We start from the raw sequence: 17857 nt of genomic DNA, 5'->3' as shown, positions 1-17857 counted from the left end.
ACAGTGAACTGACCACCATACAAATAATCGTGAAACTTTTCAGTCACTGCCCATTTGAGTGCTAAAAATTCCAACTTGTGGGCTGGATATCGTGCTTCACTTCTTGATAACCCACGACTGGCAAAAGCTATGGCTCTGAGCTGACCCTCCTGCTCCTGGTAGAGTGCTGCACCTAAGCCAGTAGTACTGGCATCGGTATGGAGCACATAAGGCAGCTTCGAGTCTGCAAAGCCTAAGACGGGGGCTGACGTTAGCTTTTCAATGATGGAGTCAAAAGCTTTTTGACACTCTGCGGTCCATCGGTCCTCAAATGGCAGTTTGGGATCAAAGTAGGTCTGGTTGGGTTCTTTGGACTTTGATTTCTTACGTAGTGGTGGGTAACCACGAGTGAGGTCATTGAGTGGGCGTACTATGGACGAGTACCCTTTTACAAAACGTCTGTAGTACCCCGAGAACCCCAGGAAAGATCTTAGTTCTTTGAGATTCTTGGGCCGTGGCCAGGTCTTTAGGGCCTGAATCTTTTCGGGATCCGTCTCAACTCCGCTTTCAGAGATTACATGCCCAAGATACCGAACTGTGGTTTGGAAAAATTTACATTTTTCCAGCGATAACTTCAGGCCATACTCTTTAAGGCGATGGAGTACCCGCATAAGTCGGCGTTCGTGTTCTTCCAAACTATCTGAGAAGATGATGAGATCATCTAAAAAGACGAGCACTTCATGTAAGTTCATATCACCAACACAGCGCTCCATCAGCCGCTGGAAGGTGCTTGGGGCGTTGGTTATGCCCTGCGGCATGCGGTTAAACTCCCAGAACCCAAGCGGTGTCACAAACGCGGTCTTTTCTTTGTCTGCCTCCTCAACTTCTATCTGGTAATACCCAGATTTCAGATCGAGGACCGTGAACCACCTGGATCCTGAAAGGGCAGAGAATGTCTCTTCCAGATTTGGAAGTGCGTAAGAGTCTTTTATTGTTTGCAAGTTCAGCTTGCGAAAGTCTATACATAGACGCACATCATTGTTCCGCTTTCTCACCACAACAATGGGAGACGAGAAAGGTGATTGAGACTCTCTTATCACACCTGCAGCAAGCAGCTCCTGCAGGTGTTTCCGGACAGCCTCAAGATCTTGAGGGTGTATAGGGCGTGCACGGTGCTTGAAGGGAGTCGGATCATTAAGCTTGATGGAATGTTTCACCTTGTTCGTACACCCAAAGTCAAGATCATGAAAAGCGAATACTTCCGGAATGTCATTGAGTTGCTTGGTTATCCTCTCTTTCCATTCATGTGGAATCGGAGAGTCACCAAAATTGAAATTCAGCGGTGTCTTACTTGTGGCTGACTCATTAACACTGGTGACATTATGCTGGGACATGATACAATGGAAAGCTCCCAGCTCTGCAATGACACAAGTAGACGGGATAGTAACATCTTGTTCTGTTTCATTTGTAATCATAACAGGCACTTTGTGTGGAGCTCGGGAAGGAAGTGTTATCAAGCAAGTTTTAACACAAAGGCCACCAGGCAAGGAAGACTGAGAGGGGTGTTCAACTATGGCACACGTGTCTGCTGCAGTACAATGAACGTTAGCAGATCCCTCTAAAACTACTGTTTGGCCTGCTGGAACTACAACTGTAGCCTTGCCTGACAGGGTAACTAACCCAATGCTCCCATCTTTGTTCTGTGTATGTCTTAGTTCTAGAGTTTTCAACAGGGCTCTAAACCCGCAAGGACTAGGTAAGTAGTCAGAAGTCTTAAGGTCCAAAAATTTTTCATAAAGGACATCAAGCGTGTTTGTTCCCACCAACACTGGGGTCTGACTGTTTGGATGAGTGTCTGGAACAACAAGAGCTAAGGTTGGTATGTCCATCTCTGCATCTAAGAAGTCTTTTGGAAAAGTAATGCATGTCTCTATATAACCCAAATAGGGGACGGGCTGACCTGCAGCACCCTCCACTTCCAAAAGATCATAGAGTGGGTTAAGATTTTGATCTGGAAAGTTCTGTTTGTAGAACGACTCAGCGACTGTGGTCACTTGTGACCCTGAGTCCAGGAGACAATTTACATTAACGCCAGAAATGCTAACTACTGCTGTGCATTTAGAGCCAACCAACCCTTTTGGCAGACTATACTTCTGTGGCTTAGTGACAGATTGCTTACAGTTAGCATGTTGCATGTACTTAGTGGGACATGATCGCCTGGCTGCAGTCTCCATTTGCCACGCAATACAGACTGTTTTCAGTTTAACTGTTCCTTAGTGGCTGGAGGGTTCTCAACCTCCCATTTCCTCTGTTTCTCTTTAAACAGTTTGCGCTTTTCAGCAACTAGGGCTGGGTTTGGTTCATTTTCGCAGTTTGGCTTGATGTGGCCATCTTCTCCACATTGGAAACAGTACCACGGTTTGGGTGGGATACTTTGAGTTTTAACTGTTCGTTCTGAGGGCTCCTTGCTCACTTTGTCTGGCTTTCGGTTTTCTTTAGACTTGGTATGGGAGGCATATCTGGAATTCTGTGCTTTTGATTTCGCGGTCAGCTGCACCAGTTGGGCCTGGAGCTCTGCAACTTGCTTTGAGAGTTCTTTAATTGAGCTTAAGGTGGTTGTGTCTTCATTTTTGTCTAAGCAGCCTTTGACTGTTTGGAGGTGGTATGTCGCTTTTTGTTTCGTGATGTTCAAATGTTGCTTCATTCGCATTGTTTTGGTAGCATTTTGGTCTTCTTCTGTGCGTAATAAGAGAAGCAACTCAGGAAAAGATGGGGGGTTTATCCGTTTTTGTTTTAGTTGAAGTGCGTTTAAAAGGGAATCATCCCAGCAACCACGACAGAACTGCGTGACAAGGAGTCGGTCAACATCATTGCTTAAAGCACCACCCCGTTTTACAGTGTGAGTTAAAGCTACCTGAAGGCGTTGTACGTATGACGACGGTTTCTCACCTGGATTTTGGAAGGTGTCAAGAAATTTGGCGTAAAGCTCTCCACCATCTTGAACTGTCCCATAGGCAGAATCCAACATTTGAAGGTAGTCTGCAGGTGAGCTGTCTGGGTTCAAGTGCTTAACTACGTCAGCTGCCGGGGGTAAGAGAGACTCAAGAATCTTTCGCGATTGTTGCAGTTGCGACATGGAAGTGTCACTCAAGATTAGTTCAGCACTGGAACGCCAAGTATCATAATCTGGCTCATAGGTTGGCCGGGGGTCCTTGCCAGAAAAAGCTCTGAGTTTTTGTGAAAAATGTTGCACTGAATGATCATCTCTTCTCACAATGTGCTCAACTACTACACGCTGCACCTCAGGAGGGTTTAAATCAGGTGCAGGTATGGTGGGTACACTATGAGCTGGGTTTCTTGCAGTGTGATTTGACTGGTTCGATTGCTGTGCACCATCAACACTGGGTTCAACAGCTGAAGGCTGAAACTCAGCCAAGGGAGATTCAGGTAAGTCAATTTGCTCTGATTGATCATGTTCAGGCTCTTTGATTGATTCAGCTATCTGTGACATCATGTCTTTCAGAACATCTGCAAACCCTCGGCCGCTCATTTTGGCTAGGTTTTTTAACTCAGTGAGATATGACTTGGTTGTATCATTCCCCACACATCGCGTGTATACGCTTGCAAGAGACTGTATTCTATACTTAACCCCGCTATCGGATATGTGGTTGTAAGGTAACGGCTCAAGAGCATCAACAGCAGTACCTGAATTGTACTCAACAACAACACTCGAGATAAACTCAGATTTACCATCATCTACCTTTAAGACTCTTGAGATTGACCCATACTGTTTTAGGAATTCAGTCACCTCATCAATTTGCTCATCTCCAGCTATTTCGCTCACGATCACCGAATTTGGGACTTTAACAGATTCACGTTCAACAAGACGGTCCATTTGGGGTGCGTTATATACTTGTAATCACATGAGAAAAAGCCTCCTGGCTGGCTCGCCAAGACTTACTGTAACCACTGACTCATTTTAAATAGTTTAGGAGAGCCAAACTACGGACCAGTTGCTAGGTTCGGCAGGGCTACAATAGAAAGCGAGGCGAATGCAGAATGAAATGGCTGGAGACAGGAATTTGAGCAGCAACAGTTATTATTTTGCACAAAAATGAAATAAACAAGACACAAATTCCACATTGACAGTAGTAGTGATAATAACCATAACAATAACAAGAAGAAGCCGGCAAAACAAAAATAACCCCAAAAATAGTCGTTTGAGCTCAATATTCAATTGTCTTTTTGTCTTTGGTCATTTGTCAAGTCAAAAATTCTTAGTCTAGTTCTTGTTCTCTTTCGTTTGTGGTTTGTGTGTTACCACTTGGGAGTCTCCGTCGAGGAAGAAGAGTAAGTTCCTCTGCAAAGTTCAGTCTGGGCTCAGGCTCGCCATCTCCATCCGGAGAGAATCCATTGGAATCCAAAATCTTAGTTCCTTCCACACGGACAAGGGAAAAAAACCTAGCCTGCACAACAATATTAACATTATTGTACACAGCCAGCTCCGTTTCTTCTCTTGTATCACAGCTATAGCTTTAGTTCTTTATCTCTTTTCACATTTCTTTCACATTACCACAGTAATACATTACATGCATGCTTTGAATATATCTCTCGTTATACATGAAATTATTTTAACCATGTAAACAACAAATGAATTTCTTGTTCTCTTTTTAACCATGAAATTATGATTAATAGGTATAACCAGCAAGATAATACATTTTTCCAATCATCCTTCGAGTATGCTAAACAAATCCTACCACAACAGCATTTCAACCGTTTTTAAACAGCAAATTACCACTCGCGAATCGGTATGAACAGAAGAAACAACTTTTAGCAACAGACTAACACATTATTAACTTTTCAAACCCATGGGCTAAACTCACCAAAATGTTAGAAAATTCCGCACGAGCTATCCGTGACCTGTCTCATCTATTTCCACGTGCGAAAAGATCTAGCTCATGTGAAATGATGGTCTGGTGTTTCGGAAGACGGGGCTAAAACCACCTTCAACCAATGAAAAAGGCATTTATCCCTTGTGATCCAGCAACAGAAAATAAAGTTTGCTAGAGGATCACACTTCCTTTTTTCAAAATAAATGTTTCTTTTCAAAATAAAATAATGAAAATACATTTATACAATCAAAACAAAAACAAGAAAAAAATAACAAAAGGTAGTTTTCTCTACTGGGTTACACACTGCTGGAATTGTGTTTCATTTAAGGAATCCCAGTGGGTTTATAATCTAATTATACACTGTTGTGATCCTTCCTTTGCTGCATGTTGTTATTAAATCAGCCAAAGGTCAACTGGAGTATTCTTGGGATTAAGTACAATACTCACCATGAAATAATTAACAATAGTTGATTATTAAATGCTTTTTGTGACTGACATTTTTGTAATCATGCAAATCAAAATGTGAAAGTTGTGTGAGATGTTACAACAAAGAAAAATTATACAAAGTGCAACCACAGTTCCAGAGATCAAAGTTGTGGTTGCACTTTGTCTGATGGTCTCCTATACCAACAGCCCCTGATGGTTTCTTTCAAACCCCTTTGGCAAGGCAGTTGTAAAACTGCCAGGCCTCTATGAGTTACAGACACTCTGGGGAAAAACTGTGCATAATTAGTGCCATCATTAAAACAGTTATTATTTTTGCCCACTGTTAGGGTAGCGGCTAGTGGCCATAGCTAATAATAAAATGATAATGTTAATGTTGGCGTTAGGGTTATGAGTACTGCCGATCTGTAATGTGAAAAGACTATGTTCATTTAACTGGATAAGAAAAACTATTTTTTGTGTAAGAAGTGGAAGGTTTCTTGTAAAATCCCAGAGTAAAGCATTAACTAGCAACTAGACAGAGTTTAATACAGTACAGTAGTGATCATAGGTGTTTATTGTTCCAAATCTTTGCTATTTTTTGGCATGCTATCAAGTTTTTCATTCTAGTAACATAAAACCCAATTATCAGCCAAAAGATCTAAAAATGATGCACAAAACTGAAGCACAAGAGTGCATCCTTTAATGTGATCCCTTGTATTATAACACCAAATACAGCTTGCTCACGTCTGCTTGTCGTCTAATAACAGTAAACCATGTTGGCAAGGGTGAACAGTTACAAATAACTTACCTTTACCATAGGAGTGGCTAATCAGAAAGCTGTGCCTTGGAAGATGTGTTTTTTTAAGTGAAGTATTTTTCCTGGCCATAACTGATGTAACTGAAACAAACAGTGTCAATAATAATTCCAAAGACATTGCACACACTACATATAGTTCTGTTAAACTGGAGTAGATTTATGATATTCAGTGTTTTTGAAAGACACAGAAATCCCTTTGTCCTTGGCTGTAATGCAGTTTTAAAAAAATCTAATTTGTCAGACCTGAATTAAAATGGAACAAATTATAGCTCGGGCAAAGATCAGATTTTGTCTTACTTTACCCAGAAGCTGTAAAACTCAATTGAATATGGAATGTCAGGTTTTTTTTAGTTGTTTCACTTTACTCTGCTATAACTTCTCAAAGGAATTTAAAAGGTCATTTTAATACTCCTTTTCCTCTCGCACAATTTTAGATCAAACTCCAAACACATCCAGACACATGCCCTTATCTTTAATACCAAGCTTGAGGGAATGACCAAGAGTAGATTTCAAAAAATATGCCTCATAGCATCATTACTTCTATGTGTTATGCATCCAGAATCACACATAAAAGCGGTGAAAGCTGAATCGCCTTTGGATTACACATGCACAATGACAAACTCCCCCCATCCTCTCTGTGAAGAGAGAATAAAGGGAACTTGCATGAGCTTCAAATGGTTACATATGGCCATGTTGTCATGGATTCCCAAGAGGATTATAGTATGCAGAGGTGGACAGCACACAGAGACAACAAGCACAAAGGAAAGGAGATATCTATCAGAACATCAGGAAAAAAATAAAGCCATAAATCTAAACACTAGAAACAAGAAGGGCTACAAAAATCTAAATTACTCCGTGACAGCAGTCCACAAGCAGCTGTTCATGAGAGGGAGAGAACAGCTTGCCTCAAGCTCAACCAGTCTGTAGCTAGTTGTTGGACTGAAAGGTAGCATAAGGTTGAATTTAACATTTTTCATTGGCTCTACAACAAGGCACAACAAACGGCAGAAGAAGGACAGTTGCAGCCCTCTGCCAAGCAATTAACTGGTGATTTGGCACAGCAGAGATTTCTTCCCAGGTGTCCCACCCTGTTCGTCATATGAAGCCTGTGTCATTCCACGCCTCCAGTTTGTCCTGATAGCCTCACAGGCATCGTATTTGTTGTGCCAATAAGGCTTTTCATTTGGCTGTAGGAGATGAAGAGGAAGTGTTCCCACACTTAGCCCTGGCAACCTCTGCTGAATGGACTATATTCATTTTGTCATCCTTATTGCTCAGGAAAAGGATTCTGTCATCCAATATAAATTGTTACCCAAGAAGGGCAAAATGGCTCACACGTATTGTGCTCCCCAAGCTCTCCTTACATGCTTAAAGCAACAGCATTGCAGATTTACAAGTAGATGCAGCTCTGCACTCACAGGAGATAGGAACATATTATAGCCAGCTGGTTTCATTTATGTTAAATTAAAAAAAGAAGTTGATTCATCACGTCACATCGCTTGATAATAAAGTCTTTTTCAGGTATGATCTGGTTCATTTGAAACTATAGGTGTCTAACAAGTCTAATAAAAGTCAAGTTGCAATGGAAATACAAGTCAAACGTGAAAATATAATTTTATTGATATAGCACGAAAAGACAACAACAGTTGCCTCAAGGTAAGAAAACAAAAATATCATTGTTGTCGTGTCACTATGCCATTGTGTTTAAAATGTTTTTATCAGAAATTGCAGTTTCCCATTTCCACAGGCTTAATAGCCGACTGGCATGCATGGCCACTGGGCCTAAACTAACGCCCCATCAAATATTATGAATTTCTACATTGTAAGATGTTTTATAAGCATGAGCTACAGCACTAGCTAATGTATATTATCAGCCAGCTGTTGCCCTTAACTGTTAATGATGCAGCCAGTCACACTGTGTAATCTAGGGAGGGAAAAAACATTTGCATTATGTGATGGAAAATATCAAAGTGACGTAATCAGAAACATTTAAAATCCATTCCAAATGATTTTTAAAGGCTTTTACCTTTGACATGTTAAAATACCACAACTATTATTCTCTCCAAAAATACAGTTTGGCTCAAAGACCGGATCCTTTGGTCACATTTACACCATTCACATAAGAGCATCTGTTTAAGATTCAGTTAACTTTCATTTAATTGTATTTGGAAGTAATTTCATCTAATAAAACACCTTAGACCTCATTACTAAATCCAATCACTTGTGAGGGAGAAAGTATTTCTTCAATCCAGACTGTGACTCTCATTCTGCTGGTTCACTCTGGCATCTCTGCCTCTTATCAATTGTTATTCAAAGGGAAAGTTCATCTTCAATCACTGAACCAATGATATTGTATTAGCAGCTACACCATAAATGAAATGGGTAATATGCTGTGAGAAACACTGAAAGATGAACACCCCAGCCCTTCCATACCAGTCCAATGTTACTCCCTTTCACCCCAATTCCAATTTATCAACTCTGGACTTTTTGTCACCTTTAAATTGGATTTGGCTGGTGAGAGCACATTATAATTCATTCTGGCTGAGGCCGTGTTTCACAAGGTTGCAACACTGTACTTCCTTTCCAGAGTGACATACAAACAGCTATACAAATGTAGGGCAACTAAAATACTAATTAAGCCCAATCATCTTACAATCCACAGGCATTACTGTGCTGTAAACAACACTGTCAGTGTTTCATGATTACAAAAGTGCAATTCAAAAGCAGTCTATTTCTGCTTAGTTTGTGCCCTGGGACATCAATGGAGATACACATTCATTAATAGTCTCCTTCAACATTACGAGTGATGCATTTATTTCTTTCGTATCATTTTTTCCCCGTGTTCAGTCAAACAGCGTGCTTGCAGGCAGGGGCAATTTTGAATGCTCCAAATTAAAAAAAATTAATGAATAAGACTCTTGTAATATAATCTGCCTAAGACGTCTTTATCTCATTATCTAATCATCACAAGCATTTTCCCTGTAAGTATTACTTACCTTTTTTGTCCCCAAAGAAGAGAGTTTGTTGTGCAGGGTTTGACCACTGGAGGGAAGTGTTATCATTGTAATCCACACGACAGGTCATGTTGGCTATGGCCCCCTCCACCACCGTCACATTCTGAGTTATGGGGATCTGACCCAGGATACCTGTAGGATTATAAAACACAGTTTGAGGTCATGGTTGTGACATGAATAGATTGCTGTATTGGGCTAGTTTTTACTGTCCTTTCACAGAATCACATTAATGTACCATTTCAGGCTTGACACCTTGCAAACTTAATGTTCTGTTATATTGCCCAGTTCCATTAACGTCTTCATTACATCACAGTAAACCAAAGATAGCTTAATGGGAGCCTGGTTGTCATGGTCCCCAGCCTTTGACAGCTGTAGAAGACAGTGATTTTTTATCGTGGAAACAATGGTAGGTTTTAATCTCCCAAAGTGCTTTCCTTGCTTCCTTATTGCTGGGCTCTAATTGGTAGCATGGCCTAATTAGAGGTAGTCATGTTCTGCTGTAGAGTGTATAGCTGCAGCTGGGTGGTAAATTGACACATAATCCTAGACACCGTGGGCCTTCGATCCGAGTGACTGCCGTGCCCTGAAACAGCCGCTCGTCAGTGTGTAGAAGACATCCAAATGAGGCCTAATCACTCAGCCTTGCTGGATTTTACCTTCTTATTCCACATTTGTACTTGTCGTCTCAGCATAGTCCCCTAATTACATTGCAGACGCATTTCTATCCCGCCTGTGTTTTATTGAACTCTGCCAAGCTTCAGAAACAGATGTCTAAAACAATACTCCTTCGTAGGGAATTGTGATAAGACAAAGTGTAGGCTAATATGAGCCTGAGCAGGCTATACCCTTAAAGGATAAATTGTGTTAAAGCAATAAAGCTTTCGAGTTCATGCTTGAAACTAATGTACCGCCTTTTCCTGGATACATTTCACAATCTAAAAGCTAATCTTTGCACATTTTTTTCTCTTGATTTTACACGTCTGCTTTGGTTTCCATTAGTACAGTAATATGCCTGAATTTGAAGGTGACATTGTCTCTCCCAGGTACAGTTCACCACAGGGACATTTCAACTACGGGAGCAGCTGTCTGCCTCATTAGTCCAGCTCACACATGGGAGCAGAAGAGGCTGGGACAGCCATAGGTCTGTGGACCTTCCTTGACCTCGATTGTCCTGATGGAGACCATTGTCAGAAAGAGGTGAAGGTGAGGCTGACTATAAATAGTAATAGGAAAATATTCCAAATTACACACATTACATATACACCATATACATCAGCCACGGCAGTAAAATCACTGACAGGTGAGGTGAATAACACTGATAATGCTGTTGCAATGCAATGTTGTTATAGAAAACCTTAGTTGCTTGGATTCATGCGGATGTTAACTTGACGCATCCTGCATAAAGTCTGTTGCAGAAAAAGCAATGGCACATCAGTCTCCACCAGCAGTGCTCCACCCTCTAATCGACTGGATCTAAAGGTCCTGCTACCAATATTCCAGTGCTGAGACCACATGATACCCCCACAGCTCTTGTGTCCATTCCGATAGGAGAACCAGTTGTTTTAACAACAAGAAAGGGACCAACGCAATAGCACACATTTGCTGATTTTAATATTGTGGCAGTGGCTTTATTGATCAACTACCTGCTCACTGCTCAATCAGTAACACTTCTCAAAATGCATTTTTAAACGCTTTCTTTGATATTTGTACAGATTTATCATTTATTATTGGCTTTTATCATCTATTATTACTGTGTATTGCCGCATCATTTAATCTCATCATTATTATTATTATTGCTCAAATTACTAATGAAATGTGACTTAAAAATGCCATCATCACAATAATTCAAATGCAGCTGGGTAGGAAATGCTGATGCAAATACATTGTGTGGGGGGTACCATGTGGAGGTGTTGTTGTCAGTTTCTGCTTAGCTTTTTTTTTTCTTCATATAATCTCTTCGGTATCTTTGCTGCATGTCTCCAGAGTATACTGTTCACTATTCACAGAGAATGCTATAAAAATAGGTAAAAACCCAAACAGTAATAAATATCACTGTCAGTCCCTCAGGTTTTACCCCAGTTTGAGTAAAAAAAAACCCTAAAATTTCTTTTAATTATGCCTGTCAAGCCAATAAAGGCTTTTCACATATTCAGAGGTATGGCTATGCTGTGAATATTGTTTTTGGTGGTGTTTTCATGGTTCAGGTGCACTGGAGCTAACTGATCTTTACTTAATAAATTCATGAAATTCCACTGTCTTGACATTCTGTAGGAGTCTAGAGTGAGAAAATGCTGTCCTTTCTGAGGAAACATAATCCCCAGTGCCAGCTACAGAGTGTATTTCATTTCTTCTTCTTCTTCTTCTTTTTTTCTTTTTTGAGATTGTGAGTGGAGGGCAGCTGGCTTTAATTCTACAGAACAGTGGCAAACAATATTCTAGAAAGTCAATGAATCACAAACCGCTAAAAGGATACTACACTGTCCTGTGCAACCATGTACACTAACCTTTAAAGAAGCATGGTTCAGCAGCATACTACAGGTGCACAGAGGTGTGTGTAACAACATGTATCCATGAAGGATTTTAAAGGTAAGGTAGGGAGAATAATTAAGCATTCTTGTAATTACCTTATTATAACCGTCTTCAAAAACATGCAAGAATTTAGATACTGTTCATTTAATATCTGTTAAAGCCTGCAATAGGCTATTTCTGAAGAATTTTAGCACATTACAGCTGATAAAACACAGGTCTAAATAAATAAGTAATGGCTGAACTGCATTTAGCTGTTTCAGTTTCAGGATCCTGGTATGTTGAGGCATACTGTCTCAGCCATACTCTCATGGTGTGATGACAGTGATAATACTGCTTTGCCTTCTACTAAAATCCCATCATTTTAATAGCATCTGCTAAAGTTAAAGAATGAGTGGAACAAGGCATAAAATACATGGCACAATGAAAAATGTGATGTGCATTTTGTACTTAAGGTAATAAAGTCTGGTGACCTTGTAATCGCAGCTTCCACTTGAGCAGAGGTAAAATGATCGGTGTGCAGGGTCTTTTCTAATGACTACTGCACTGTTGAAGTGGACAGACAGATGCCTAATCGAACATCTCCCTAAGAAGAACACAGGCACACACTGGGAAAAAAGTACAAGCTACATCGACGTGAATCTTCATAGTATCAGATTATGCTTTGTAGATAAACACTGTTACAAGCACAAAGGCTGTATTCGCTTTTCTTTGATGGAAATAAGAAACAGAGTGATATAAATATTGGAGTCCTTTAAAAACTGTAGCTTCAGAGCATTTAGTTATTTAGAAAAATGACTATATGAAGTGGGAAGTGAAATAAAGACAGAATTATTTTTAAACAGCAGAAGCTTTCATAAGATTTTTTCAAAGGTACAGGTTTATTGGAGTCAAATTTTAAAAAGTCCAGTAGTCTGTCTGTCTGTCAAGTATTATCTGTCTCCAAATGAATGAAAGAAAAAATATTGAAAAAAGTAAGCAAGGATGTGTAGTTTGTGTTGAGTCATGGCTGTATTTCCCAGTGAATGAAAACAAACTGTAGAAGTAATAGAGGTATTAAGGTTGTCTGCTCTACTGATGAGCCAAGACGACTCCGTGAAGTGCAGTGATGAAATGAGGAATAAGCCTGCACTTTTGCAAGATGTTTTGGGGGAGGATAGGCCACCCTTATACACAACGTTTTTCACTTCTGCAGGCTAAAGAACTTCAATACTGGGCATTGCTATATCCTTTTCTCAGTGGTTAGGTGTATTATACTGAAAAAGAGGGGGGTAGTTATTTTCAGGCAGTTACAGCTGAAGGTTGACAGCTTGCACATATTCACAGCAGACAGGATGCAACCTGCCTGCCGTGACAGTGAATAGGTGAGGATTGAGTGACCCAAGATGTCTTGATGAAACTAACTGCTGCCCTGTGATACATGAATACCATTAATGTTTGCTTTTTCAAACTGGATACTCTGCTTCTTTATGTGAGAATACCATGGAGTGCTAAAGTTAACAAAAAAAAGTCAATATCTGATGTCATGGGTGCTTCTCGCTCCCCCGCTTTCCAATCCAGCCTCCCTACAGCTCTGCAGAAAGGGAGGTTAAGATTAAAAACATAAAATAATGAAACCTTAACTGAGTTAACCCATTTCACTCAAAATTTATTATATTAAAGTCCAAGATTTTATTGTTTTGCCATAGTGACCTTGCTTTAATTAAAAATATCTCTAAGGCATCAGTCTGCTTATGGGCCTACCTCTTAAACTACAGTTGGTCCCTTGGTAGCCCTTTCCCATTTTGCAATATAGCTTTATATATATATATATATATATATATATATATATATATATATATATATATATATATATATATATATATATATATATATATATATATATATATATATATATATATATATATTTTTTTTTTGTGCTGAAGCGAAGAGGCCAGAAAAAGCTGAAACCGGGAATATCACCCTGAGCCAAGAGCTTATGGTCCACATTCAGGTGGGCCACCAGGACACTGATCATCACTCACAATGTCAGCAAACACAAGATTAGTCAAGTTGTTTGCTGTGCTTCACACAGTCAGAATGTTGCTGACACATCTCTCAACCATGGCATTAACTTTCATGCAGAATCAAGTGACACTGCCTCATGAATCAAATATTTACCTGCACAGCTAAAATTAGGTAGAAATGTAAATGGGGAGAGAGGATAGCGTCTTCATTGTAAACACAAATATTTGATGATTAGATTTTAAAGCGGAACCAAAGGAACAGATGTCTGCTGAAACACAGGCTGGATGCAAGTACTTCTCATCTCTATGAGGGATGAGGTCTGTACAGCAGGTGTAGAGTACAAATATGAATACAGATGTGCAGAATGGCTGGCTGTTGAGTGTACATTAGCAATAAACTATTTCATTTCATCTCAGCCAGTCTCTTTTCATGCTGTTATCAGAATGCAGCTCAGACCAGACCATAGCCTGATGGAATCTCAGTCTGACAATATTAGAAGCCAAGAATATGATACTTAGGTTATTGATTCTGCAAGTCTTGTGATCTGGTGGGTATCTAGAAAATGTGAATATGAGAAAGATAGTCTTTGTGACTATACTTAAATAGAGGATTAAGACGGTTCACTGATGAATGTAAATTGAGCCCTTTATCACTATTTCTGTAGATTTCGTTTTACTGTTTTGATATAATACTCATGGAAAATCATGCCGTGCTTAGAAACTAGGTCAGAAAACCAAACCATTGGAGAACAGTGTTGCATATATAATTTCACTGATTCGTCTAACGACCACTGATCCAGGCCATAAGGTGAAAAAGCCCAGAAACGTCTCTGTCTGGGAGAACAGAGAGTTGGTGGAGGAAGAATGAGCCGTACCACCCCAAAAGCCTTTCTCAGTTTCAGCTGACTGCACCAAATAATGGAAAGCAGTGCCTTGATGAATGGCTGGAGAGCAGTCAAGCACACCACTGCAGAATAAACTATAAACTGCAGGCAGGATAAAAAGAAAACAAATAACTCAGGGAAAAAAAAAACAGTGGCAAAAATGCCTCCATTCATTAAGAAATGAAAACAAGTATTCATTTTCATATGAACGGCAGTTATCAAGCCATAAGTTCACCTCTGGTGCTTGATTTTACAAGAACTTCTTTGCAAATAGAGGTTTTAGAGGTTCTGAGCACCCCACTGCATACTAATGAGACACAGTAACTTCGCAGAGTGATGCCGGTAACAAAATGCTATGTAAGAGTTTGTCTACAAATCACATGGATTTATGGTGAGAACTGAATGTATGCTGTAGATGATCTAATTATGCATATATCTATATTTTAAGTGTTTGATAACTCAGACATCAACATATTATAATTATAAAATTGCTATAAAACAAAAATGGAAACATTTGTTTGCTGCTATTCAAAAGGTCAAATTAAATGATGTTGGATGGATAGACAGATAATCAGATAGATAAATAGACAGATGTTAAATAAAACCTAAATCTCATTGTAAGCTTACATGTTATTTAACTAGACAATATACTCTTGGGAACATAGTAATTAATGCTTGTCACTTGACAAAATTGTAATTAATTGCCTAAGTCTAAACTGCGTGGCCTATATGCCGCCACGTTGAGAGAGAAAAGGAAGTTTCATATCCGCAGTGTAAAAATATTCCATTTAATTAAAAGCTGTGAAGACCTCTTGTGGGGTGTATTTGGTGGTGGAAAGAACAAAAAAAATAACAGCTTGCTGTCTCTTGCACAAGACAAATACAGGCAGCTCCCGGGTCAGTGTGAAGGTTTAGAAAAACATTGTGATAGTAACATCCTATAAGGTTCTCTTTAACTTGCTTTGGAAAATCTTTTCAACCTCATCATAAATTAATACATGCTGTCATAAATACCCCGTCACAGCAGTGAACCTGAAATTTTACCTACTAAATTCTTCAAAGAGGTCACAGAGGTGATTTCACCAACTATATTCTTTGTTGTAAATAACTCAGTGACTAATGGTTTTGTCACATATTTTACAATCCAGTCTGGCTCCTTTAAAGACACCCAGCCTTGATTCAAACCTCCTTACTAACCTTGCTTTTATCTCAATGATTATGGAGAAAATCCTTTCATGGCAATTCTTGGTGATGACAAAAACAGATATTCAGTTAAGATGTGTGTTTTTCACGAAACATCAAGGAAACACATTTGAAAAAGACCTCTAAAAAATTCCACTCAAAGTTATGAATCATTTAATTTGAGAGAAGGTACAGATGAAAGGTGTCTCTGAGAGTAGCAAAAATAGAAATGAAAATGTTTTCTTTTAGTGACCTTGATTCCTGTGCAGGTAGGGTACATTACCGCACAACTACAGGACCTGTCTCACTCTCATCTTTACAGTCTTTAAGATCTTTCATAACAGTGTGTGTTTTATTTGAAAATGTATTTAATGCTGCAATTAAGTCAGAAAGAAATGCTATTTTCAGGACTGAAAGCATGAAAAGGCTAAATGGGAACTGAAGGTTTTAACTAACAGTGTGTAAATGCTAAATAAAATTATGCTAATATATATATATATATATATATATATATATATATTAGGGGTGCAACGATACACAAAATTCACGGTTCGGTTCGATACTTTGGTGTCACGGTTTGATATTTTTTCGATACAAAAAAAAATGTTCATGCCTTTTTAATTTGTCATTTATTAAAATTATAAATATATATTTTAACACAAAAGTACAGTTTTTAAATTTAACTCTAACCCTTGTGCGTGTTGTTTTTTAGCTCGTCATATTGCAGCCACAGAAATTCTTTTGTCCATGAAACCATAAAGCTGCACTTTCTTTTTGCCTTATAGTCTGATTTGTCATAACTTCTCCGTTTTGTGGTAAGCTTTTCTTTGGCTGTCACTTCTTCACCCTGACCTGTCTTATTTGGCTCAGCAGAACTAAAATATATATCTGTCTGTGAAGGTTCTCAGTCATCCAGGTCATCGTAGTGAAATATATATCCTGCCGCACTCACATAAGCTCAGCGATTCTCTGCGCGATCAACCTCTCACATGTTTAAGCTGCGGGAGATTTCACTTGTCATGTTTGCATAGTAAGCTAACAATTAATAAGACGATGTCAGAGGAATTGGTGCACAAATTATCATCACTCACAGATCAGTGCTGTCGCTCTCTATACACAGTTCGCGCGATTGCAAAGTGAAAGCAAAAAAACAAGCGCAAATTCAAACACGATTTCAATATGTCACATATTGACAGTGGCTCACCCAATGACATAATTACCCAGCTACATTTCTGAAAGAATGCAAAAGCATTGACATATATTTTTCCTTCCTACAATAGCCCGACAGGCAGGGCAGAGATAGCCCCGGGACATCGGGCTAGCGATATTGCGAGCCCTGTATCTGATTGAGGAATCACTCATCTTTGGAAAAGAGAGTTTATTACAGAGAAATGTCTCTTTCCAAAATAAAAGCTATACTATCCGCTTCTTCTGGGCTATATTCTCAGCAGCATATTAAACATATCAGGTCTCCATAAGGAGAATCCTGTGCTAACAGCTGTCTAAATGACTCGGCTAAAGTTTGTAGCATGCATGCTTGTTGTTTTTGTCTTTGCACTAGGATGATGTCGGTGTAAATGTGCAGTCATATTCGTTGTGTTCCCACTAGTGCTTTCAGGTTAATCTCGTTGAAATAACCTTAACGCCACAACACGGCAAATCTCCGTTAACGAGCTACCCTATACAGAGGGGCTAGACGGCCAACACGTTAACGAGCTAACTGCGCTAACACACTAGCTCCCACCCATGTAATTGAGCATTGCATGGCACATCCAACATACTGTTTTACTTTAGTCCATGACTCGCTTACCTTCAGGGTCATACGTCACATGAAAACCAAAATAATTCCAAACGCCAGATCTGAATGAGGGTGGGGAGGTCCACTTCTGTCTCGCTAGCTTGCCCTGCGCTCTTCCTTCTGACCATGCTGTCTGTGTTGAGCGCTCAGTGAATCTGCGCTTGACTACTCCGCCTAGGCTCGAGAGTGCAGCCTAGGCGGAGTAGTCAAATGCAGATTCACTGAGCGCTCAACACAGACAGCATCGTCAGAAGGAAAGTTGATAAAATAAATGACAAATTTTGTATTGTTCTTTTTTTTTCTCCCCTTTGGTTTTCTTTCTTTCTCTCCCCC

At 39.5% G+C, this 17857-nt stretch overlaps 1 protein-coding gene across 5 annotated transcripts in view; it reads right to left on the bottom strand.

Moving 5' to 3' along the window:
• The window catches only part of LOC308400734 (cell adhesion molecule 2-like), a 170686-nt gene that overhangs the window by 28037 nt on the left and 124792 nt on the right, over positions 1–17857 (bottom strand). For all 5 annotated transcript variants that reach the window (XM_080888653.1, XM_080888655.1, XM_080888654.1 and 2 more), the window contains one exon: positions 9111–9260. In XM_080888653.1, the coding sequence (XP_080744779.1) occupies positions 9111–9260 (150 nt within the window). The remainder of the gene's footprint in view (positions 1–9110; positions 9261–17857) is intronic.

This window comes from Rhamphochromis sp. 'chilingali' (assembly GCF_963969265.1).
Source record: "Rhamphochromis sp. 'chilingali' genome assembly, chromosome: 8".
In the NCBI taxonomy this organism is placed as follows: domain Eukaryota; kingdom Metazoa; phylum Chordata; class Actinopteri; order Cichliformes; family Cichlidae; genus Rhamphochromis; species Rhamphochromis sp. 'chilingali'.
This window is presented reverse-complemented; position numbering and strand designations above follow the sequence as displayed.